The sequence below is a fragment of the Mesitornis unicolor genome, unplaced genomic scaffold (genome assembly GCF_000695765.1).
Source record: "Mesitornis unicolor isolate BGI_N332 unplaced genomic scaffold, ASM69576v1 scaffold22312, whole genome shotgun sequence".
Lineage (NCBI taxonomy): Eukaryota > Metazoa > Chordata > Aves > Mesitornithiformes > Mesitornithidae > Mesitornis > Mesitornis unicolor.
The window spans coordinates 13,566-39,880 of NW_010170317.1; the positions used below are offsets into that span (position 1 = coordinate 13,566).

General features: G+C 41.8%; 1 protein-coding gene across 1 annotated transcript in view; it reads right to left on the minus strand.

The window, feature by feature from the left end:
• LOC104536907 (kinesin heavy chain) overlaps positions 1 to 26,315 on the minus strand; it is a 45,311-nt gene that overhangs the window by 9,221 nt on the left and 9,775 nt on the right. Inside the window, exons 6-21 of the mRNA XM_010179648.1 lie at positions 26,092 to 26,216; positions 25,344 to 25,448; positions 24,861 to 25,009; positions 20,747 to 20,895; positions 17,252 to 17,427; positions 15,701 to 15,769; positions 11,825 to 12,031; positions 10,726 to 10,872; positions 8,741 to 8,929; positions 7,741 to 7,858; positions 6,765 to 6,841; positions 5,041 to 5,150; positions 4,222 to 4,323; positions 3,593 to 3,653; positions 1,699 to 1,770; positions 849 to 953 (exon numbers count right to left, since the gene is read on the minus strand). Of these exons, the coding sequence (XP_010177950.1) occupies positions 849 to 953; positions 1,699 to 1,770; positions 3,593 to 3,653; positions 4,222 to 4,323; positions 5,041 to 5,150; positions 6,765 to 6,841; positions 7,741 to 7,858; positions 8,741 to 8,929; positions 10,726 to 10,872; positions 11,825 to 12,031; positions 15,701 to 15,769; positions 17,252 to 17,427; positions 20,747 to 20,895; positions 24,861 to 25,009; positions 25,344 to 25,448; positions 26,092 to 26,216 (1,961 nt within the window). The remainder of the gene's footprint in view (positions 1 to 848; positions 954 to 1,698; positions 1,771 to 3,592; positions 3,654 to 4,221; positions 4,324 to 5,040; positions 5,151 to 6,764; positions 6,842 to 7,740; positions 7,859 to 8,740; positions 8,930 to 10,725; positions 10,873 to 11,824; positions 12,032 to 15,700; positions 15,770 to 17,251; positions 17,428 to 20,746; positions 20,896 to 24,860; positions 25,010 to 25,343; positions 25,449 to 26,091; positions 26,217 to 26,315) is intronic.

The window sequence follows — 26,315 nt, forward strand, 5'->3', positions numbered from 1 at the left end:
ACCCAGCAAATGTGTGGACTGAGTGTGAAAAAGGCAAAGCAGTAAAGGGAAAAACACTCCTTACATGTACCAATTTCCACATTTAGAAACTAGGCCTTTAAACCATCTGTTCCCTGGGAATCTCAAAATACTGAACCTTAGCGGTTCCTTGTCGTGGTCCGGCTCTGCTTGCTTTTTTGGCACTTCCACAGGGATAAATAAAGCAAATCTTGGAGAGCACTAATAAAAGATTGAGAAAACTGCACTGGAAAACGTTATGTCAGTATTCAAAAATGAAATTAAAAGCATCTTTGGTTTTTTTTACTACTCTGAACAGCAGAATTGCAAAGGAAATGGGGACTCCATGAAAGAGGAGGAGACAGAGATGGACATGCCCAGAAATGGCCAACCTCAGCATCCCAGGGAGGCACCAGCCCTTAAGCTGCATTGAAAACCTCAATTTCTTTGCCTTCATACTCTGCTGGTTGACTCCTCTGAGGGTGCCACTAAGCAGCTTTAGACCAGAAGTCAAAATGTGGGATACATAATCCATCTAGAAACCGGCTATCAGCACACGAGATAACAACAACCACTTTATTCTGGGATTTTTTTATGCATTACACCAATACAGTGACAATTAGCCTTGCCCAAACTGCTAGAGTCTATTTTCCCAGAAAACAAAATAATTCTTTAACACATTGATAAGAAGTACAGGTAGGGGGAAGAGCAGCGACTCCTAACACCAAGAATTTTAGTTGAGAACTAAAGGTACTCAATACACTTTACCTTCAAAAATCATCCTTTTAACCATAAAAAGTGTATTTTTTGGGAAGGATGGAAGGAGAGAAGGAAGGAAGCGGAGCCCCTACCTGTTTGTGAACCTTCGTAAGCTGTTCCAGGTTGTTCTCAAGAAAGGAAATTTTCTGCTTCTGCGCAGCACTGCCACCACCATCGTCGCTGTCAAGCTCAACGCTCTGCACACAGAGTTGCAGCGATCAGCAAAGCCAGGCAGAAACCAAAGAGGAAGCTCAGGTCTTTTGTGAATTTAAACTTTCCAAAGGCAGAAAAGTCCTCCAGACCCCCATATTAAAGACAATTTATTTCACCTGTTCATTGGATATTTAAAAGCCATATTTCCCGCTACTCAAAAAAATAAACTACTCTTACTGAATAATTATAGGGGGATCCTACATAGGAAAAACCATAGATTTTAATGGGGAAAACCCTTTTTCCCCTCTTTTTTCCACTTCTAGGAGACATTTTTATGTAATATGGGTTTTCAACCTTAAAAAAAACCCACAAACTTCAAACCTCTTCCCCAAAACTACTCTGAAGGACTGCAAAGAGAAGCCTTGGACTATTTATGCAGCTCTGATTCTTCTTCAACATTTAAAAATGCATTAATTTCTGCTAAGCAATTATTTGGCCAGGAAAAGGCTGACTAGTCACAAGCCCATAGAAAGAAAAAGCCACAGCATTTAGTATAGCCTAAGATAACGCAAGTTATATTGAATAGTTTCTGGTATCAGCAAGAGTTTTCCTTGACAAATTAGGACTAAATAAAAGGTAATAAATATCAGAAGCGCTTTAATCTTATTACTCACTGTTACTGAAAAAGACAATAACCCATTTTGTAAAAGCATGCTCTAAAGACTTCCAGCAAATCACAAGAACACAGCAAAAATGAGAAGACTTTGGTTGAAAAGAGCATGGTCTTACTTTTTTAACACGGGTGGTAAGATCTTGGACAAAAAGCTTGCGCAGATTGTGAAGAGTCTGAAGTTCTCTTGCCTGGAATAATTAAATAAATTTAATTAATTTAAAAAAAAAAGCAGAAACCAGTAAGAGATAGCACATACCCTGGTGTAAAAATCCTTCTTGGATGTGAGTCGATAACAAAGGTGCACACATCTAGCGACGTGCAAGAGCTCTGCATTCGCTCTGTAGCAAACACAGTGGCCCACCCTGAATACTTACTCACGGGTACTTGAGATGTTTAAGTGCTTTTTAAGTTTGGGCAAATATCCAGGTATTCCCACCTATTTTTTTTTTTTTGGTTATGTGTATCAACTTCTCAGGCTCAATGAAAAAAAAACCCTTACTCCAGACTGGAGATGTGACACAAGGTGGTGACCCTGGCACCTGCTCCCAGAAGGACGGAAGCACACACACACAGAATCACACACACAGAATGGCTCGGTTGGAAAAGCCCTCTGAGATCATCACGTCCAACCGCTCCTGTCTACCCCTAAACCATATCCTTAAGTACCTCGTCTACCCGCTCTTTAAACACATCCAGGGATGGTGACTCCACCACCTCCCTGGGCAGCCTGTTCCAGCTTCTGACGACCCTCTCAGTAAAGAACTTCCTCCTTATCTCTAACCTGAACCTCCCTTGGCACAGCTTGGTGCCGTTTCCCCTTGTTCTATCTAAGCACCGATCCATTTGCAGGAAAGGAAATGATGTGGAAAAAGAGCTCACCCCAACCCCATCCTGCACCACAGCCACACTGAAGAGCACTGACTTTCTTGGTAAGAGCAACCTTAGCTTTGCCATTTCCTGCTTATCACACACTGGAATTTAAATGAATTGCTCAAGAAGCTTTTGAACTTGATTTTTTTATCTTTATCTCTCAAAAGAAAAAGGCAAAACTGAGTAGAAACCAAAAAGGAGAAGCTTCCCTCGTGGGCTGCTGAAAACCGTACCTTACAAGCACAGCTTGAGAGTGGCACTTGGGGACCTTCACCCCATAACCCTGTCCCGTGGACCTGACACTGGGAAGGAGAACAAGTCAAAACAGAGCTGTAGTCCCACCAGGACCGTTCTTCATCCCTTCCTTCTCAAAGCAATCACCCAATGAGCCTGATGTCAGCCCACACCAAGGGGCAGGGGTGCACCACAATTTGGCCTTTGAGGGCACACGTTTTCCTGTAATTCGCTGTGCCTGATTTTTAATTCTAGCTGCAATAATGGTTAAAACTCTATCAAAGTGAATAGAATTTAAATATAAGATAGTTCAAAGATGTTTATTTGGAAAATTTTAAAAATACCCTCTGGGTTTCTGCAAGCTGATGGTATCATACGGCCTAACTCTGATTTCTGGCTGCCTTATTAATTCGGTGTACAGGGCACATCAAGTCTTCATGCAAGCTCTACAAGTCTCTGATCAGCACAGTTCCTATTAAAAAGGTTGATATGAGGCATCTCTCCCGCACAGGAGTTTGTTTTAACAAGGTTTATGTCTGGGGAGCCATCAGGAGCCAAAGCTGAAAGGCCCTGAATAATTCAGCTTCAGGACTGAACTCTAATGGATCCTGAGGCCACTATAAGCTTAATTTTTAAAGCATCACACAGAGGAGTAAATGCTGCTTTTGAGTTAATAACCATGTTGACACTTGCAAAAATCACCATATGATGCTCCTAAAGCAGCTGTGGTTTTGACCAGCTTCTGAGATCTTCCAGAAAACTTGTGTATTTTACACACAGAGACAAATGTAGCTTCCAATAAATAGAAATTGGTCATTTCCTTAGGCACAGATACAGATGTTTGATAACACATCAGCGATGAAGACCTAGGGGAGAAAAGCTCAATAAAGCATAATGAAGACGTACCACTGTTTCCTCCAGCCCCTTAAGATCTTCTCTTGCTTGTTCTCTTTTATCATTAAGCAGTCTAGAAAGATCACAACGTTAAACACAAATCAGAAATGTTGAAGTCATGTAAGAGAATCAATCAGCACTCAGTCTGAGCAGAACATCTGCAGATGTGAGTGAATTGCACATCTCTGCATCTGTAATGATGCTTTCGACTGTCCCAAATTTGCAGCTTTCTCACATGGAATGGCTCAGCCACCACCAACATTTTTTTGTGTCCACACATGAAATTTTTCTCTCTCACTTCTGGGAAAGGCTTTTACTCAGACATCTGATTTACTGCTTAAAAACCAACAAAAAAAAGCCCCCAAAATCCACCTCAACCCCCCAGCTCCTTTCTCATTTGTTTTTGCTGCGCATTGAAGAGTGAGGAATTGAACACATGCTGTGACATTTCATCAAATCAGAGCTCTAAAAAAATCTTCTTTGGCAGATATGATATGACATAAACCTATGATGTAAAAACATGGAGTGTTTGGTAATAATCTCAACACAAATGCTCCAGTGCTTCTCACCAGGACATTTCCTGTGGACACACTAAGAGACTCTATATCCAAGGACACCAGATGAGAAAACTGTTGACTTACATGAGCTTTTCCAGTTTCATTTCTCTTTCCTGGTCCTCAATTTTTAACTTATCATAATCAGCGCTCAGTTTCTCCTGTTCCAGTTGCAGCTTCTGATTCATACTAGAAGGTGAAAGAAAAGGTCATACAGCTCAGTCCTGAACCCCATAAACAAGGGTGCACAAACCCCCATAAATAAAACCATGTTAGACAGAGAAAGTCAAGCTGTAACTCTCTACTGAAAAGATCTGAAAGAAATTAAGCATAAAAAAATCTGAAGAACGATAGTTTTTAAGTAAAAATATTGGAGAGTTAAGTACAGTGGCTTGCTTCCTTTATCTTAAAGGACACAAACAGTTCCTGCAGTCTTTCTGCCCTGATTCCTCATGTTTCTCATTTCCCTGCTGTTAGTCTTTGGCCACACTATAAATATGATGAAAGAACAAGCACTACATCAGGATTGCCTAGATTTTATGAGCACTGACAAAATGAAGAACACAGGGAGCAAAGAACTCCAATTTTCAAGTGCTGGAGTATCTGCCTTAACAAAGTTACATTGCTGTGGCAGGAAGAAATATTAAGGGTGTGAAAACAGGACATGTTTGAGCCCCCCTGGCTCTCAGAAAGTCTTTATCTTTCTTTTTCCTCTTTGTAATTTCATGGACTTGTAAAGCTCCACAATAAAGAACTAGGCACTGTAATCCACAGTGCAAAGTATCCACGGAATAATTAATTCCATAAGACTCAAATATATAGATATGATTTAAAACTAATAAAACCAACCCCGAGCCATCCCTACAGTGTCACTGAACAGGACAGAACAGATATGAGTGAACGTACTCTCTGATTTCATCAATTATTTTCTGCTTCTCTTCAATTTCATCCCTCAGCCTGGACAGCTGCTTCTGGTGGGCTTCCCTGTGACTCTCCATCTGCTGCTCCAGAGCCTTCTGCAGGGTGCAAAAACCAGAGCCACGCATGAAACGGGTCAAGTAACACACAAGAAAATACATCTACAGCTATGACCATGACAGAAGTAAAACCTGAAGCACCCTCCCCCTCTGAGAACTGTTTACCCACAGCTCTGTTATTTAAATTCTAGGATTAGTTATATCTCAAGAAGTCAGAAAAACACAATGCATCTTCTTACATTTGTAATAAAATAGCTGTAAGCAATAACTGTACAACTCTTTAATAACTTAAACTTTTGGAGGTAAAAGTTCTGAAGCTGACAAAGCTCTATCAATATCCCTGTAAAATTATATATTTCCTTTTATGCAATTTGTAACCCCATCAGAAACACAGCTCACACATTACTGCATAACATTTCTTCTTTGCTCTCTAGAAGAAGAGAACACCAGAAAACAATCACAGAATCCCAGAATGTGAGGAGTTGGAAGGGACCTGGAAAGCTCCCCCAGTGCAACCCCTGCCAGAGCAGGAGCACCAGAGCAGTCACACAGGAACACGGCCAGGGCTTTGGGTGTCTCCACACAAGGAGACTCCACAACCTCTCTGGGCAGCCTGGGCCATGCTTCATAACCCTCATACTCACAAAGTTTGGCCTCATCTTCAGCTTGAACCTCCTGTGCTCCAGCTTGGGACCATTGCCCCTTGGCCTGGCATTGGCCATCCCAGAGCAGAGCCTGGCTCCTTCCTCCTGACACTGCCCTTTCCCAATGGATCCCCAGGAATGAGGGCACCCCTCAGTCTCCTCTGCTCCAAGCTCAAGAGCCCCAGCTCCCTCAGCCGCTCCTCAGCAGGAGATGCTCCACTCCCTCCAGCATCTCATCTTGGTGGCCCTGCTGGACTCTTTCAAGCAGTTCCTGTCCTTCTGGAGCTGAGGGCCCAGCACTGGCCACAAGATTGCAGCTGTGGTGTGAGCAGGGCAGAGCAGAGGGGCAGGAGAACCTCTCTCAACCTACTAACCACACCCCAACCTATAAAACAGGTTGATATTTCATTATTATTTCTAGGAGATAGTCAGAATTCTTGCCAAACAATTTGGGAAAGTGGCCCAGCCTCTTTTTTTATCAAATTTTAGTGCCTAAATTCTATTAACCCCAGTAGGCTGATTCACTACTTAGCAAATTGACTTTCAGCAGAGTTCCACTGACCAAAAATTCAGAGTAACACAGAGGTGAAGCACTATCATTTTTCAATCGTACTTAACAAAACTGTTCTCAGCTATGGACGCAGTGTCCTGGCTCTTATCTTTCAGTTCTCCATTTGTGTGATTTGAGGAACCCAGCACATCTGATTCAGCAGACAGAGTTTGCTTCATCTTTGAAGATGCACTCGCCTCAGATATTCAGGCTGTAACTTATTTTTTTTCCCATAATCTGGTCAACAACCTCAATAGTAGCAAATTGTCTAATTTCAAATTGCAAAAGTCACTTGGTGACAGGAGGTCAGGTTTTCTAACAGAGGCTGGCAATTCTGACAGAGGCTGAAAGTGTGGAGTGCACACAGCGTGTACAGGAAGACAAAATTACACCCTAATTATTGGTTAATGAACGATCTCACTGAGAAATGTGCTCTAAAACTGCTGCCTGCCATAGTACCTTCATCTCCTCTGCGTCCTGCAGCCGGGTCAGATGCTCCTTCTCCTTATCCTTAAAGCTGACCTCGTGCATTTTTTCTGTTTAAAGATGGAGACAGTTGAGAATCAATCATACAGTTCCAGGATTTGCTAGAGCCAGCCATTTAAAAAAACCCAAAAAACCTAAACAAACTAGTTCTTTTTGCAGGGGGCAGCAGGATCAGGGGAGACAGCTTTGGAGGGCAGAAATAGCCATGGTTTGCAGTGGCCAACCCGTGACCACACTGCCCAAACCTCCTTTTCCTTTACTAACACATCGTTTTCAGCCTACCCAGCACCTTTTCATCCTCTTCTTGTCTCCTTATATCCCTCCGTATCACAACCCTCCTTGTCTCATTTCTGCTGGGGAAATGGTGACCTCCAGAACCAGGCCATTTTGTATGAGTGGGGTAGGAAGATCAGGAGATGAAATAAAAACTGTATTCTAAAAACACAAGGGATGTTAAAAAGATCTTGTCACCACCTGCTGCTCCCAAAGTCAGAGAAGATCCCTTGTGCAGAAATCCAGAGTAACGTTGAGGCTACTAGGTCTTGTAATTATACAAAAACCAGGAGCTTCTACAGAATAGAGATTTAGCAAGATTAACTTGTGCTGTTTGGGTAAAATATCTGTGGAGTTTTTCATTTCTCACATCATTAAAGCACAAGGCGAAGCTCGTCATAAAGTTTTTGATGCTTCTGAAAACTTAAGTTTCTCTGTATTTTGTGGATGGAGTAGGCTGAAAGGGAACACTCTGGTTTTATCTGCAGTGTAGTGTACTACGAGGACGTGCAATGTGTTAAATATTCTGAATCACAATTTTATGTCTTCACTGCAAAATACGAAGCAGACAATAAAACATCATAGTACTATTGTACATATGGTACTTCAGCCAATACTGAATTTTCTAAGATATAACTGATAGAAGAAATGATGACCACAAGACTTAACGTTGTACCTTGAGCACGTAACTTGGCGAGTTCTTCATTGAGAGAGTCCTGTGACTCTTCCAGCTGCCTTCTCTTCTGCTCCATGTTTTGCATGTAGTCAGTCAGGGACTTGATCTTCGCTTCATGCTTTAAAGACAAGGGAAATTGCAATGAAATGTGAGTACCACAGCTTCTTACCTAAGAATCCAAGTACTGCCCTACACAAAGGAGGAAAACCAGAAAGCTCTCCACATCCAGAGCTGAGGACTAGGAGAAAACACAGCACACAGCAAAAGATCTGAGAAGGAGGTAATGGACCAAAACAGACTGCATTTTTAAAGGTCACACTTAATAGCCCAAGACTTAATAGCCTAATTAAGTAGAACTTAATAAAGCCATTCTGCTGCAGGACAAGAGGCTGTCGCTGCTTCAGGTTTTCTTAGACTAACTGGTAGCAAGTGCAATACAGTAAATTGTAGCATCTCCTCCCCTTTGCGTGTCCACTTCACAGCAGTCGAGCATGTCAAAGCAGTCAGGTCCCTTCTAACTGCCACCCGCTAAGAAGCCCTCCTACCATCTGGATTTCTATCTTATATAGTAATGTTTTCCATAACCTATTATTTTATATATTGCTGCTTAGCTGTCTTTACTAACAGACCAGATATGGAGGGCTCTCCAAAGGTTTTGCTAGCGAACCATACGATCACTGCTTCCTTTCTCAGGTTGCTTTTAACGTGAAGGGACACGATACAAATCCACGCTGAGGAAATCATGCCAAGGATTTGCAGTATTATACCATAAAACACATTTTGGGATCTACAGCAGGACACGATCTCGCCACAGAATGTGCTGAAAAACACTGAGGGGGAGGAATGGGAGAAGAGAGAAAAAAAAAGAACAAAACAGACAAGAGAAACACCACTCTGCTTCCTGAAGTCTCATTTCTCGCTCCTAGCACACACATTTCTCAAGGAGGCTGAGAAAATCATCAACCCTTGCTGCAGAGGGACAAGGCAGGAGCAAACCTACCTGCGAGATGAGGAGCTGGCAAGCTGCGAGCTCCCTCTCGCTGGCGTTCATCTTCCTGTTGGAGTCAATCTGGGCGCTCTCCAGCTGCTTGCTGCGGTTCACCAGGGACTTCACCTCAGACTTCATCTTGCTGATGTAGAGCCGCGCCATGGTGAACTCCTCCTCAATCACCCCGTTCACGTCTGCTAACTAAACACACACGATCGCAAGCTTCAAGGTGTGGTTCTCACAGGTCAGTCACTGCAGAGCAGTTGCCCTGCTGTGAAACTCCTGTCTGGAGCCAGGAGGCCTTCAAGAAGTACCCACAGACCTTCAGGTCACCTGGAAACCTGTTATACCACTCTGCTTCGTACAATCCTCACTGAGGAGCCTCAAATGTGAGAAATGAAGGCCTGTTTCATCAACATAGTGGTTCAGCATCTAAAGTAATCAAGCACCCCATCATAGCAAGAGCATATTTTGGAGAAACCTTCTCATATCATGAGCACAGGCAATTTCCCTTCTTTCAAGCTGCTAAAAGCTGAAGAGCTTTTTCAAATTACTCTTTAAAGAAGTCTCCTCTTGAAGGGTTCTGCTTCTGTAAGACAGACATGGGTCTGGAAATCTCACCTGGTAAGAGAAAAGTAATTGCTCTCACCTCTAAATATGAGTATCATTCTATTCATACAGAATTTCCTTCCCTGGTTTAACGCGGTGGCTTTTTTTTTGTACGTCTTGCTCTTCATGATTTTTCTTCAACTACTTAGTTCATGTAACCCACCTATGAGCTGTGATGGTCCTTTTTGAGCAAGGTTATGGCTAGCAACTTCATCCGCTTTTTGCCTTTTCCCCAGCACCACCAAAGGGAAGGTAACACACGCTGTTCCTTCTCCCAACAGCCTAAAACCCACAACTGCTTCCAAGACCCTCAGTCTGCTCTGAAATTAGACACACTTTCAGAAGCTGCTAATTGCCAACAAACTTGAAATTATTTTTCTAAAAGCTTCTCAATCTGGCCTTATTTACGCTGACAGCTGTCCTGTAAAATGCTGACATCTCAGTTACTATAAAAATTTGACTCAAACTGCCTCCACCTCCATTTTCAGAGGTTTCCTCCTGTAGTTCCTATTACAACGGCCACCAGAGGTTGCTGTAACATCTCGCAAAGCCTGGTCTTGTGGTCCTGGCATCTGCATAACCACATGCTCTGTTGGCCGTGGTTTTAAATGGACAGATAAGGTGATATAAACATCACCAGGAAGATTTTCCAGGCTTCCATCAGAGATCTGGTGGTCCTGACATCTGCATAACCACATGCTCAGTTGGACGTTTTAAATGGACAGATAAGGTGATATAAACATCACCAGGAAGATTTTCCAGGCTTCCATCAGAGATCTGCCATTGAGCAATGACTGTACACAAATATCTTCTCTGAGGCAGTGACAAAACGAGTCTATGCCTCCTCTGTGTGTCTGTAAACCCAAGAGCCAGACACAAGACAAATTTCAAAGCAAAACCGGCCAAAATTTGCTGCACCTCCAGTTTCCAAGGTTTCTGCTGCTTCAACCACCTTCACTCCCGTTCTTACCTCTTTACTTCAGAGGAAAATGATGCTCTGCAGCTTTTCCTCTATAAAGGTCATTAGCCAATATACAAAAATTAAGCTGGTCTTACTGTCGTGAAATTATTTATCTGATATCTAGCCTAAATTTACCAATTGGTACTTTTAATGTATTTTGTGTTCAGAAACACACATGAAAGCGTGGGCTTTGATGAATCCAGCCCCTGTTGAAGGGTAATAACCACCAGAACGCAGAAAATATATCCTTTGGGTGCCCTGGGCAGCCACCAGTGCAGAGCTCTGGCTTTGAGAACTGCTCACCCTCAGCTACACAACAGTTTAAGCACAAACTTGAAACAAAAAAAGAGGATGGCTGTATCACACATATTCCACATCAAGGATTTTGATATTATGGGAGGTGAAGCAATGAAGAGAGCCGACTCACTGTTTTAACATCGTTAGTGCCAATGATGCCTCCAATCTCTCCCAGGTCCTTCAGCAGCAAATTCAAGATTTCTGTGGCTCTCTTCTTCTGATGGTTACTGAGCTCCTGCAACTGGCCCAGCTCCCTCTGCGTCGCTGTCAGGGCGCTCTGAAAAGGTTAAAAACCAAAATTAACCTCCCCTCTGCTGATTTTGCATCAGTTCTTCTGTGATACCTAGGTTTTGCTGTATTGTCTTGTATTTTCCTGGACACCTCTACTGACACGGGCATTTTCACCTTGCCATAATCCACTTGCACAAGTCCCTTGCTAACAAGGCTACTTTAGATCTATTAAATGTAGCAAATCCGCTAAGAATCTTATGGGTATAATACATGTCAAAGAAGGTTAATCACAGAGAAACAGGTATAGAGGGATATAAAATTCAATTCTTTTTCCAAATGGATTTCATAGTAATCTGTTTTACTGAAGCAGATAAAGAAGTCTTACATGAAAACAGACCTGTTAACATCTTCCTCGGTTTCTGTAAGGAACAAAGATGCATGAAGCTACTAAACCAATCTTGGTTTTTCTCAGATCAGATTTTTTTCCTTAAGATCTGTGCACATCAGCTGAAAAAGCTGCTTTTTGCCAATTCCTTCCTTGAGATCCCCTGACTCTCTGTAAAATCCCTGCTCTGCAGAGTCCAGAGAAGCACAAAATGCTGCGATTTGCACACAGCAGATTTTCCCATCTTTCTTGGCATAATACAGGTTTTAAATAACCAAAACACAGGATGGCCAGTTCTCACGTTCAGTTTGGTTGCCGCTGTGGTGTGCAAAACAGAGAGGCTGCGACAGAGCCACAATCTGCCATCGGCTTCCATAGAGCAGTTTCTGAATTATCTGAATTTTATCATTTAATTAAGACAGGAGAGAGGGTATGGATCTTTTAACAGCTTCCCTGCTACTCCAATTTTTAAACTATGCTTGGCAGCAGTATCTGACAGATTCCTGAAATGGCACAGGATAGCAGCTAACTGTGAATCCCTATAGAAATCTTTTTGGGTGGTGCAGAATTAGGGGCAAGGAGGGAAGCAGGACCGTGAACCGCTTGCTCTTACACTTTTCTGTGCCAGCTCGTCAGCCAGCTGCTCGTTGGCCCTTGTTTTGTCCTCCACTTCTTGGGATTTCTGGTCGTAATTGACCGCTAATTCTTCCAGGGCTTGAAGGACTTCTTTCACTTCGTCCTTCGCAGCTTCGTTCTCGATCTGAAGACGGGTCAGCTCCTCTTGAATCTTCTCATAATCTCTCCTGGTGGAGGCCAAAAGCTGGAAAGTAGATATCACAGAAGTGTTAAATCGCCCAAGAACTCAGTCAAAAGACAACACTGAAAAGGGCAACAACAGATAAAGAGAGAAAGAAAATGTGAGTATGTAAGTGTTGCGCAAGAGAGAAAGCAGGAGAGCACAAATCCTGCTACTCTACCAGAAACAGCATCCGTTTCACCATAAATGTATTTAAAGGAAGCAAAAAAGGCTCTCAACTTCAGCAAAAAGAAAAAAATCCTAATCAAATCCTATTATGACACAAGACTGAGGCAGAGAAACTCATTTTAAACAGCATCATCGCTCCAAATACATTTTCTGCCCTCAATCCAAAGCTGCAGCTAGGCCCCAAAAATACCACAAAGTAAAATGTTTAAATGCAGACTCACGGCTTTGAACTGAACCTAGCGAAAGGGCTCTCTGAGGCAGCCTCAAAGGCCTTGTGGCATTAGAGGAATATTTTGATAAGCAAACCTATGATGATTATTCTTAGTTATCATCTGAAGCATGATGCTGAAGACAGAGTAGCTGCTCATATTTGCTGAGGCAAAATACTAACTAAAGAAGAAGATACAGATTTCACACATACTGGTGGGTATTTCCAAATTGTAAAGCTTAATAAATTTACTCTTTGCACGCTAGTAAGAGAGATGCTGAAGTTTCAGTGACGGTGCTGATTGTGAGAGGTCAGCTGCATGGTCCTCTCCCTTGTCTTTGCACCACTCCATCATCTTTCAGATGTTAAAGGTGTGAAAATTCAGATATTGGGTTCTTAGCAGGCTCAACAGCAGCTATATAGCGCAGAATGATGTGAAAACTAAAGTGCCACCTAGCACTTAGTGGTAATATTGTGCTTTTTTGAATAATACAAAAATCAGGACTTAGCAATGCATAAAACCATAAAATGTAGAGTATTAATACATAAAACTAGTGCATGAGATACAAGGAGGTGTCATGCCCATCCTAACAGCAAAGCCTGGACATTCATTCAGCTAGATATAGATATAGATAGATATAGATGATATAGATATAGATAGATATAGATGATATAGATATAGATATAGGTAATATATAGATAGATATAGGTGATATAGATATAGGTGATATTGATATAGATATAGGTAATATATAGATAGATATAGGTGATATAGATATAGGTGATATTGATATAGATAGAGATAAGATATAGATATAGATGATATAGATATAGATAATATAGATATATGTGTATATATCTATATATATTAGGTATAATTATTTTTATACATATGGTTTAATATAATATCACTGTACTGCAGCTTTCTGGGACAGCAGAACAAAACCTGCCCTGGGTGGACTTCTCCTGCCCTGCCCCACCACTGCCCATCAGCTCCCAAGGCCAGGAAGAACCTGAGTGTGAAATCCCACACAAAACAGACTCACCTCTCTAAAACAGAGCACCTAAAAGGAGGATGTCAGAGAAGACATCGCTTTTTTGGCTCAGAGCGCTAGTGGAAAATAGAAAACCAAGCAGGCAGCTTCAGACACTGGCACCAGCCCAAAGTGGCGAAGAGAGGATTCAGATGTAAGGGAAATTTATCTCGCTGGTAAAGCTGCAGCCTCAGAAGTGCACTCACGTTACAGAAAAACCCACTGAATTGCCAAAGCCAGATGGCATGTAAATATTTAAACAACAAAATAGCTTAAAATAATCTTTCCACTAAACACAGATGGAACTATTATTTACATTTACTTAAGAAATTTTCTCTGTGAATATTACTGTGACTTCAAGTGAAGGGAAGTGTTATATATCACCTAGAGCATAAACACAGCTCCCCAGAAAATTCCTGATGATAGAAAGTGGAAAAATACACCAAGATTTTCAAAAGCAATTAATAACACATTATACCATCAGCTGTAAAGAAAGGAAAGGGGACGATGGCTGCAGCATCGTGAGATGCAAGGGTGAAGATTCAGCATGCCCCCCCTAAAACCACACAGCCAGTGGTGAAAAGGCACAAAAAGATACCAGGATCAGCACAACGCCATCTGTGGCAGGCCCGAGATTTATAATTAACCTGCTAGCTTAATCAAGCAGAAAAAAAGGACTCTGGTTAATTAGGGGGAAGCAGAGCGAGGCAGCTGCTCTGCAGCGCATCTATCACGGAGCTAAGCACAGGCTCTGCGGCAGAACAGGTACATCACCCCCACGGGTGAGGCTTACGTGTGGAGGATAAACCCTTGGCAAAATTAATTCAATTCCCTTCAAGAAAACAGAAATATTGCTTTAGCTTTCAAAGGTGAGAGATGGACAAGCTGCTCGGATGAACCAGCTGAATGCTGGTGCAATGCCAGCTGCAGAGACTTCAATAAATCAGCAAACTAGGCTAGAATTTGTGTGAAAAAGGGGAAAATGTGGTCTGAAAGGCAAGGATTAGAGGCCACTGAAAACTGGATTCAGCTTCCAGGTGTAATATTGAGTGTGGAACACAGAGGGTGGGGAATAAACCAGCGTACTGCATGCTTCCAAATGCCTAACACAGAGAAAGGAATGCACACCACCCAAAAAGCAAGACACAAGAAAAACCAGGAGGGAAAAATAAGCTGTAAATGAGAATGCTGATGTAAAAAAGATGGGAGAAGTGAGATGTTATAAATAACACGCATCAGAAAATAACAATGCTGAGAACGCATCGAATTCTGTTACATTTGTACAGCCACAGGCATTGGTAGCAGAGTAATCCAAAGGAAGTTGTGGCAGGTGAATGAAGAGCTTAATCATGGAGTAAAATACAGGTGTAATTCCTGCAGTGAGGATAAGACCCCAAAAAAGGTGGCAGGGAAGTCATGAGTAACAGGCATTTTCATGCATCGTTCTCTCCCTGCTAAGGAGCCAAACCTTAGAAACCATTTCTGAAGGGGCTTGATTAAGGATTAAGAGATGGATAGAATAATTTCTGAATTACAAGAGGGGCTTCACACCCAAAAAAGCAGCCAGCATCATGCTGTGCACCAACCAAAGAGGCTGGGCCAGCTGGGAGAGGCGTGGGGAACCTGGTAATTTGGTGTTCTTGCCAGACTTCACAGCTTTAAAACCTTTCATTAACAAATAGTAGATAAGGAAATGACTTGACTGTAAGGTTCGTGATCATATTCCCCATCTTAAAACCAACAAACATTCATTTTATGGGCAGAAACAATGAAGTGAAATGAAATGTTTAGAATGAGTAATCCAAGATGTGACAGCAAATCTGTGGCAGCACCAATAATCAATTTTTCAGCCTCAGAAGTTTCTCTAATTGCCAAAAGAACGGACATCAGTAATTTATTACCAGGAAAACTAGGAAATCTGTTAACCACCTACAGGCCATAGTGTCTGGATACCTGAAAGGACACGGATATATTGAAAAACACATTTGAAATAAAACATACCGGCTACAGTCCTACCTTGGTACCTCCAGCATCAGTTCCCAGCAGCATGGTGTGCTGTTATAGGGAGTTAGAGGCTTAATGCTGTTCTGAGGATATTTTGAAATTGAAGTTCAAACCTAGCTCCTCACATAGGTTTCTCTTGCCTCTTGAATTCTAACCAGTTAATATAGATATATCTGGCTAACAACTGTGTCAGAATCACTAAACAGGGGTCTTACAAGCAAAATGTAAGGAATTTTTTTATTTGTTTAGTGTTTTTACCTCCTCTTGATCCAACATCTGCTGCTTGAGCTTTTCAGCCAACTGGCTCTGCTGGTTGATTTCATCATCCTGCAATGAAATAAGGTTGGAGATTTTTAGTTTCTTTTCACAGTTCTCATTCGGTCCTTGTTAAGACAGCATCCTCATCTTAAATACAGAAGAGAAATGATGGAGGAGTCCTTCCTCCATAAAGCCACAGGAGGCACAGCAAGCACAGGACCTGAGTCCATCTCTTCTTCTCTAAAGGAGCTCCCCAAAGATAAAATGGTTGCTTTTACCCTATCAGAACCAACTGACAGTTTGTATTTCACTGACAAGCATGCTAATAGGTTGATTTCTCATAGAAAATACCACTATCAAGTACAATATAGCAAATCATTTACTCACATTAAAATAGGCCCAGATATAAGAATGGTCTGCACTGCAACTAGTTATAAATGGGGATATTTTGGGTTTGGTTTGGAGATAAAATACTTTCTCATTTCCTATAGTACTGCAGTAGTGCACCAAATTATGCTCCCCATGTTTTCTAGGGTAAAACTCAAACCTGCCATCGGCTCCCTCAAGAATAATTCAATGGGCTTTGCCACTTCTAATGCCACTTTTTCTAATCAATACATAAAAACTAGAAACTGCTACTGGGAATGTATTCTCCATCACAGAAAAGCTGTAATTTCTTAAAGAGCTTAACAGTTATTTTGAATGTCATCAGTTTGGTGTGGAACCAGGCTGTGCAGAGACCTCATGTACATCAGGCTCAAGGCTTTCACACAACTCCCCGCTCCCCTCCCACAACCAAATATTAATGTTAATATATGAGGAAACAGTGGCTTTTTCTGATATTTTCTTGCTAATTACAACCGAAAGTTAAAATCAAGTTTTGATTCAGGATTAAAGGCTAGACAGCCTTTTAAGCCGTTCTCATCCATAATGGTCCATGGATTTAGTATGCCTTTTTTTTCCCCCACTTCTTATCTTTGCACAAGCCAAGTTATTCATGGCAAGTGCTCGGTAAATGTATTGCTGATAGCTTTAAGTGCCAATGATGTATTTCAAGCTGTGCAAATAAATTAGGAGGAGAAAAAAAAGCCACCTGCACTTCAGGCAGTGTTCCCAGCGAGAACAAAGGAGACCCAAGGGATGGTTATATAGTTTCCTTAAAATTCTAATATATAATAAATATATAAAAAATATTAAGATACAGTCTCCTCTTTTGTTTCTCTCCTGTAACTCCAAGATGACATTACAGTTCGCTGAGGGAGTACAGTATTTACAAAAATCACTGAAGAAAAGGAGTGCTGAAAAGCCTGAAAAGCTCTGGAAATGAAATTTGGCTCCGATTTCCTGGAGAATGCCCCCAGACACTGTCTGCAGAGGGAACAGAAGCAGATAGCTGACGTGATGGGACAAGATCTGGTGTTATGCAATGAACGCTTTGAATTTTGAAACATTTTCCAGGTCATGGTGCTCAAGAATTACAGAGACACCCGTGCATTTTGGCTTAGTTTTCCATTTCCACCCAGAGAATGGAGGCAAACCAAATGTCCACACCTTATCATCCAGCTGCCTGTAGAGACTGGCGATCTCCTCATCGTATTTCTGTTTCTCCTCTGTCGAGATGCTGGCAACAACTGGCGTGATGTTGTCAATGATGGGGGTGTTATCACAAGGCTCCAGGTTCTTCTGGTCCTTCGCGCTGATCTGCTCGTCTTCAGGCACAGCTTCTCCTGCGGGCACACAACCCACGGTCAATGTGATCCAAGAGAAAGGGTTGTCCCAAACCATGGACATCCTAGGGTGGCTCAGCAAAGCAAAGAAGGGCCACATCCAGCTGGGCAAGGCAGGCAACCGCCTTGTGTACAAATGAAAGGCAAAAGGAGGTGTGGAAAGACGGGCATCCTCGTTAGAAAGGTGACCTCCATGGATAGAAACACAAAGGTGCAAAATACAGCAGCAGTTGGAAACTATGCCATTAAAAGCCCTGAACTCCTGGCTCTTCTTTCACCCAAGCCCTCTATGCATGGGATTAGCTCCAGAGATTAACACAAGTGTAAATAAGGAGGAAAAAAAATCCGACTTTCAGCCTAAAGCCTACTGGCAATTAAACGCCTCTTCCTCCCCAGGTTTCCAACTGCCTTATCAACTCTCCCCCATAATGAACTGCAGAGCATCAGGACAGCCAAGACAGCTGCATTTAAAACGATATTCACCTCCTGCCTTGTCACATGTAAAATTAAAGCGCATACACCAATTTTCAGATGTTGCCCATTCATACCAGACAGGATGTTCTCCCCATGTATTTTCTTTCAAAATCATTTTCTCCAAGGAATATTTTCTCCGGTAACATCGTGGTATTGCAGTTAGGAGCCTGCTGCAGTTCAGTGAAGTGGGACAGGCAAGGCGCTCATGCCAGAAATTGAATTTACTCTCATTAGAGTCTGGTGAGACTCTTCCACACAAACAGGTTTTTTTCCTTTTCTATGAAAACCTACAATATTTTAGTCCCATGAAGCTTTACAAGCCATTCTTCTTGCCAAAACAGCATAGGCACTATTTGTCTTACTGGCAGGGAAACAAGCAAATAGGACAAATATCTCAAAAAATTACAAGGCAGGCTAATTCAGGCCTCAAAGCAAAACAAAACAGGGCACAAAGGAGCACGAACAAGTAACAGAGAAGAGATCTTTTCAGGCTTAAAGCAAGAAAGAGAGTAACTTGAAATCAAGCACTATAACCTTTATAAAAGTACTTCACTGAAAATACTTTTTGCCCTGCTTCTGAGACCTTGATAATATTTTATATTGTTACCGAGAAAAATGTAAATTGATTTTTCACTGGAGCAGACCAGAACAGGTGGGCTCAGGAGCCTCCCAAAGTGAATCTTTACATTTTCATTTCATTGAGGTGTTTCACAGAATCACAGAATCGCTTGGTTGGAAAAGCCCTCTGAGATCATCACGTCCAACCGTTCCTGTCTACCCCCTAAACCATATCCTTAAGTACCTCATCTACCCGCTCCTTAAACACATCCAGGGATGGTGACTCCACCACCTCCCTGGGCAGCCTGTGTCAGCTCCTGACGACCCTCTCAGTAAAGAACTTCCTCCTTATCTCTAACCTGAACCTCCCTTGGCACAGCTTGGTGCCGTTTCCCCTTGTTCTATCCCCCATCACCTGGGAGAAGAGACCAGCACCCACCTCTCCACAACCTCCCTTGAGGCAGTTGGAGGTGGTGCTGAGGTCTCCTCTCAGCCTTCTCTTCTCCAGGCTAAACAAGCCCAGTTCCCTCAGCCGCTCCTCATCAGGCTTGTTCTCCAGAGCCCTCCCCATCCTTGTGGCTCTTCTCTGAACACGCTCCAGAATCTCAACATCCTTCTTATAAGAATCAGAAGCTTTGTATGGCAGGTGGAAGGAGGAGGGGAGCCTAAATCTGATGTGAGATGCTTAGGTAAACCAGACAAAAAGGTGCACTGGGATACAAGAAAGCTGAAATCCTGCTTCAGTGAGAACTGGGCACACCCATTTTCTGCTACACTTTTATTTCAGATGTTATTTTCTAAATTTACAGAACAAGCTACACGGAGTGAGTATTTATGCATCCATCTTGCATTTTAGATTCAAGATGCAATTTCTGTGCCATTTCCATTTGTAAAGAGCCTCCTTTGAAAGAATACCCCTTCAAATGATGCTGTTGCAGAAGGCCAGACAAGAAATCAATAGTCTTCTGAATACATTGAATGTATTGCTGGGTAATACCAATGGGAAAAGCAGGACAGATGGAGGGGTTGAGGTGTGGATATTTAGACAAGACAATAAAGACAGCATGTTATAAGGCTTGTTTACATGGCATATAGAAAGGGTCTATACAGGGTTTTCTAAAATAGCCCGTTTCTAGAACGGGAAGGAAATTAAAGTAGTTGCTTTTAGCAAACACAGAATGAAAGACGCAGAACAGGAGCAGGTTGTAAATCCCCAGCACTCCCCGACACCACCGGCAGCCCCACCGTCTCCATAGCAATCGCGCTGTGCTGATAAGGGAAATATTCCCTGCGCTGAAGCCTCTGGAGAAAGCCACGGAGAGCGATCGTTAGGTAATGATCTCAGCCAAAAAGCATGGAAACAGCACGGGGAGTTGAAAGGAGGAAGCGATTTCTTGCCTCCAGAAAGGTCAGGTGTTGTCTTTTTAAGGAGTGATTGCACCCAGGATGTTCAAAACCAGACTTGACTGAGCAAAACAAATTGTGACTAATCATTAAACACGGATTCGTTCTCGCTTTAGATACTTCACATTTGCAAGAGTTACATCAAAAATTAAAATTAAAGATGGTTGGCTAAAATTATTTGTCACCATTCCACATTAAATAACAATTCTTTTATTTGTATGTATGCATTAAAATATTCTCCCTCCTGTACCACCCTACACTTGAGCTTACAACCTGCCCTGAACAGCAATTCTCTGAGTTTCTAAACAGAAAATGGGCTGTTCTCAACGTAAATTTCACTGAGAAGCCACAGGAGACCAGCAGTGTTTCATCTAATGAGATGATTTTCCTCACCATTGTAGGAAAGGACTAATTATTATAATGCTAAACTCAATTATTAAGAAAAATCCCAAGATCTGCTACCTTAAAGGATAACAGAATTGATTCTCATGCCTGAGGAGCAGAGTTCTTTAAAAAAAAAACCCAAACCATACTGATAATTTGCCTTTTCTTTATTAATATTACCAACATTATTTAAAATATAATTTTTGAGGTCCCTTCCAGCTCCTAACATTCTGTGAAAATGTCTGCGAAAATACTGATGCCTTCCTGTCTTCCCTACATCTGACATCATGCTAGTTTTGCCATTTAAAATGGTACCTTCTGTGCACGGCTGCTGCTGGTTTCCCTGGGTTTTGCTCCTTCACCTTTCATTTATTCTTGTTAATATGAAGCGTGAGCTACAACTCTTCGAATTAGTACGACTCTTGTGTTTTCAGGCAAGATTTAAACATATGTAACTTTAAAAAAATGTACGTAGCCATTGCCATTTCCCGGTACGTACCATTTCTCCACCTGTTCAGCTCCAGCTCCAGATGCTGGATAACATTCTTTAGGCTCTTGTTTTTGTCTTTCTCCTTCTCGTACTTTTTCTTCCACTCCTCCGCGGTCAGCTCCAGGTTCACAGAAACCGTGTTCTTAATCGTCTTAGCTCTGCGCAACAAAACCAGAGGGTATCAGTTGCCCTGCAAGTTTTATCGCCATAAAACAGGAAGAATTCAGAAATTTTTCCATAATGCAAAGGGAACCTGCTAAAGATTTACAATTTATTTTCTAATTTGATCGTCTCTCAAGTCCTCAGTACCGTTACTACCTGGAAGCCTCAGCAGAAATATTTCTGTATCAAAATCCAGCAGCCAGTGACCTGGAGCAGACATGGATCTGCCTCTTCAGAGTCCTCCCAAAAGAGCAGCTCTGGAAACTCTTCTTGAATTAAGGACAAACCCAAGTCCTGTCACTATTGCTCTGCTGTGTAAGCTGTCGCCTCACAGCTTCTCCTGGCCTGGGACCCACCACTGTGCACCCTACACCAGCGTCTGACCATGGACTTGCCCCATCTCTTAACAACCATCCCTTAAATCCACCACCACTCAGCCATATTTCAAGCATCACAGTGTGAGGGATGTCAACATAGTGAAGCAGATATGGAAATTTATCCTTCTTGAAAGCCAAACTGCTTTCAAATGCATTTTTGGGGATAGATGAAAGGGAAGGAGGAGAACCACCAGTCACCAGCAGGTAACTGGGCTACCGCTGGGCTGAGGAGGGCTCTCAGTGGGAAGGGAGCCTGAATTTGTGCCTGTGCCAGGTTCACGAGTTACTGCCTCTCTAGGCAAAACTCACAAAATCTAAACCCTTCTAACAACAACCACCACCACTTCATTATTGCGAAAGTGCTTAGCTCTGACTGAACCTGAACAACTGCGCTAGAAAATGCACAGCGAGCAGAAAAAAAATGCACAGCACCTACTCTGGCAAATCCGCATTTAAAAAGGAAAACCAAACAAATCAGTCTGCATTAAGAAAGCTTCAGCTCTTTGCCCTTCGCTGCTCAGACACAGAGTCTCTCCCAGTGAATAAAGCAGAGGCTACGTAAAGGCACAACAAACTTCCTACCGGTTTGTAAAGAAACTCTGCCTGGGAATGGGCTATGGGTGCGCTGGGTAACTGTCCTTTGAGGAGAGCCTATTATCTTAATTATTTTAAGATTATTAACTTATTAATCATTATTAAGCAGCTCTACTTACTGATTTTCAGATCCAATCACTAAAAATCCTGAAGCTTTGTTTTTTTCCAGCAAGAAAACACTCCCATATCTGTGCCTCACATCCCAATCTCTGCTCCAGTGCCTTGCACTATGTGGCAAGGAGTTTTATTACCTTAGAAGTATTTTTAAATAACCCCATACTTTTAAAATATGCAGATGCCTAATGGTTAGCTTTTATATATTGTCTCTGCCAAAGGCATTGCTCAAGTTTCCACTTATTTTACTGCACTAGAGGGGAAAAATGCCACACCATAGAGTTATCGACTGCGCTACCCTAATGATGGATGAAGTACTTACCAGCATCTAAAATTAAAAAGGATATAAAAACACAAGAAAAGATGGAGCAGAAAGAGAAGAAAATGACTCATGATTAGCAGAGGAGCACATGTACGTGTTGATTAGTGTAAGTGGGCCAGTGAAGATGAATTTTACTCCTGACATTTATTGCAATGGTGATATAATTCTTTTTTGCTAGGACCCAGTAATCACCTATGACTCACACACCTTCCCTTTCATGTTATTCAGGCCCTTAATGCTGTCACATCAGACAAATGAAACACCACAACCCAAGAGCCTGTAAAAGAAACCATTTCCCATGCACAGCAATAATCCTATCCAAAAAGCTGGCAAATACCACTGTGTACATAAATTACGTGTGCTGCTCTGCAGGTTTGGTACCTCACCTGTCCTCCTACTTGTATTTCCTGTCTTACAATTGAATGTTCACCGTGAGGATCTCCTGTTTCAGCCCAAATCTGTAGCTCTTCAGCACACAAATAAACCCGGGCTGAGCACTGTCATAAAGTATTTAACTATTTCTCCAGTTCTTTCAGGTGCCATCCTACCCCTCTGTAAGGAACATCTTCAAAATGTTCCTCTTCCTACAAAAGTGTCAGTCGTGTCACATCTCTCCAGGCTCCGCTGTTCAGGATGTGCACAGTCAGTCTGAAAACTATTTTGCTCCAAACAGAATGGCAAGTTTTACCAATTACTGAAAAGAGAACTGAAACCAAAAGAAACCTGAATTGAAATAACAGGGACACTACACACACTTCCTCAAGTACCCAAGCATGCAACTTCCCAGAGACTCTGGAGCACTGCTACACATCACAGAGCAAAAGCAAACCCCTTTTAATCTAGATAAACAAACAAATAAATAAAACCAGACTACTTTTAATGCCCTTAATCTGAACTATTCCATTTTACAGCTTACATTTCTTTTTACTCCAAACCATACCTGCAGACAGAGTTCAGCATAACAGGAAGCAGACTGAAACCTAACACAGCACAGCACCTACTCATGTACTGAAAATTAAATACCCCTGCGGCTGCGTTACTGCCCTGGAGCCTTCTGTGGAGTGAATTAGCAGGAATTTTGGGACTGCTCTTCTGTTCTACAGAGGTGCCAGATTCACACTCAGCGAACCCCCCTGCACACATAGGGAGGTTTAAACTGTCAACCATCACAACTTTTAAACTTTTACCATCAACAAAACCTGTGCAACTCATTATACTTCAGAATTGTTGATAGCCCTTATTTAATTACTGCATCTTAATATTGGTGTTTACTCAAAATGTCTATGATGCACATTATAACATATAGGGTTTCAGTAGAAGCTTACAACTTTGATAACTTAAACTGACGTTCATGCTTTTAGCAGCTGCCTGGCTTGCAGCACATGGGTCCCTCCTCACCTTCCCCAAATCCCAGCAGCAGGTGACAGGACAAGTTCGTCCTGGTGCTGACAATGCCACATGTTTGTCTTGCACTTTTACATACACTCACATGGACACACTGAAAGGATCATCTTCCCTCACTAAAATCTAAGGAAAGCTCACATTAAAGGATAAAAGTGGGATAATGAATTAATAGAAGATTGTCAGATGAATTTTTTATACACTGTTTTACTTTCTAGTATAAAATGTTCTATAACACTATGGGCTTCAGTGCAAAGATTATGCATGGTGGAAAACAACCCATTTTCAAAGACAAATTAATTACATTGTACAAACCGTTAAATAAATTGTATTTCAAACAGTCATCACTTGCTAGTACTTTTTCTTCCTGCCATTACACAAATAAGCATATACAAATAAAGTGAGCAGTTTTCCAAAGTAACAGAGTTCTCCTCCATTACAACAAATGCAGTAATTATGTTATGAGCCTGACCTATTTTTGTAAATATTCCAAATGTATTTGATGTGACTATTGCCAACAAACACATATGGAAAAGAAATTCTCTCTCGCAACACTTCCACATTTATTTTAGCCTTGCTTGTTTCTGAGGATTTGTTCCTAAACTGTTATGATCCTTCAATCATATAAAAACGTCTGTGAGCTACCATGGTAATCTACCAAAGTTGTCGATATTACCCTGCGTCCACATCCTTCATTTTCCTTAATGGTTAAAAAATACTTTTTATGACCCTGACAATAATCCCTGAGATGCCATCCAAGCAGAAGACACCTCTTAAAAGCACCAAGAGCAGTATCAGATAAAACAAAACCGAACGTTTTCCACTGAGTTAGCTAACAGAAAACTGCCCGATGCCGTTATCTTCCCCATAAAATTTCAAAGAACTACCATAACGCTTTGTACTTTCTGCAGGAAAAATTACCAGAGCTTCTAAGTAGTGCGGCCTCTGGCCAACATTTACAGTTTCCTGGTACTACAGGGAATAAAGAGACAGTTTTTGCGAGTTCTCCAGTGCTATTTTTGAACAACTCCAGAAACCATAACCTCCCTACTTTAAAACGCCCACTCATCTCATTCCCTGTGGCACAGCTGGCTCCGAAAATGTGGAAGAGGCCGAGTAAGCATCATTCAACCCAATGCCGAGGAGGACTCACCGCTGCCCGAACATCAGGGTTGACTTTGTTTCTGCTTCGTTGAACACGGAAGGAGAGCAGCAGATCACGATGGTGGTTCTGCAGTTCCCGCCCAGGGAATCCTGAAGTATTCGGGTCATTTTGCTGTCTCGGTATGGAACGTGCGTTTTCTAATCCAAATATAAAAGACAAGAACAATTTCTTCAAATGATATTGTAATGAGAGAGAACGTGAGTCGTCAATGATAGATTTAATGGATTTGAAGCGTACAATCCTGCAGAGTAATTCATTTGATTGTGCTAAGACTGGGTAACCACTCGAGTGCAATCACTCAGAATGAGCTTCTTATCTGTAGTAAAATAGCAGAGGTGTCACTGTTTGCGGTTGGAAAGGTAATATTTTCTTCTTTCTGAATTGAAATGTTAGCCGAGTTTTTGATGTGCACGGCAAAGGAACAGATAAATAAAAAGCCATTCTTCAACACCACAAAACAGGATTACTTACAGTCCCTTCTGCCAAGGCCGATATCACATTGCCTAGCGCAGACAAAGACTTATTGATATTTTTAGCTTCATCGAGAACAGCGCCCTCCGCTCCGGTTTTGCTGACCTAAAGAAGAGAGTGGGCAACAGTCAGGCTCAGCCGGTACAAATACAGCAGCAATGCAGAGACTGCAACACTTAGAGATGCTCTGGGAAGAAAATCAAAGCCAGGTTATCCTCAACACGAAGGAGGAGAATTTTAAATGCATTTTTCAGTTAGTGGGAGCCTGTAATACTCTGCCTTGCTTCCAGTCTAAGAGCAAGCTCGCTCTTACTTTGCTAAGGGAAAAGCTGGTCCATGCTCTCCTGAGGACACTTGGGGACCACTGTTGTTATTTCACTCATCTAATATGTGTAATAATTACAGAAAACCTAAAAACAAGGCATGTCTGAACATAAGCAAATTAAAATAGCAGCCTAATATGACAAATTACATAAACATTATATTACTTTATTCAAATAACCATAACTAAATGTGAAGCTACATCAAAGTACACCAGTTCAATCCACTTGAGAGCATTGAGTTTTGCATTTCATACCACGAAAAAGTCTTGCTCTGTTCCTTTTCTACATCCTACATTAAAAATAAAATGAAATTACCACACTAACGTGAGATAAAACTTCAGTAACTGTAGCTAGCTCAGTCTGCGCTGACACACATTACTGATCCCACTGGGCTGATTCAGTAGTTTAGGAAAAGGAGGGATTACCTTCTCGCTGCCAGCCAAGTCTACCAGGTAAAGCTTGCCACTGAGTTTCTTCTCCGTTTCCACATTCTCTTGTTTTATATTAATAAGGAAAATACTGTGGCTCCTGGAGCTGTGTTCATTCATATCTGCAATCACATTGGAAAGGTTTTGTTTAAATGACTTTAAAACTTGAATTCTATTTCAGAGGTATTTTTTCTTTCTTTTTTAAAAGGGTTTTTTCCCTA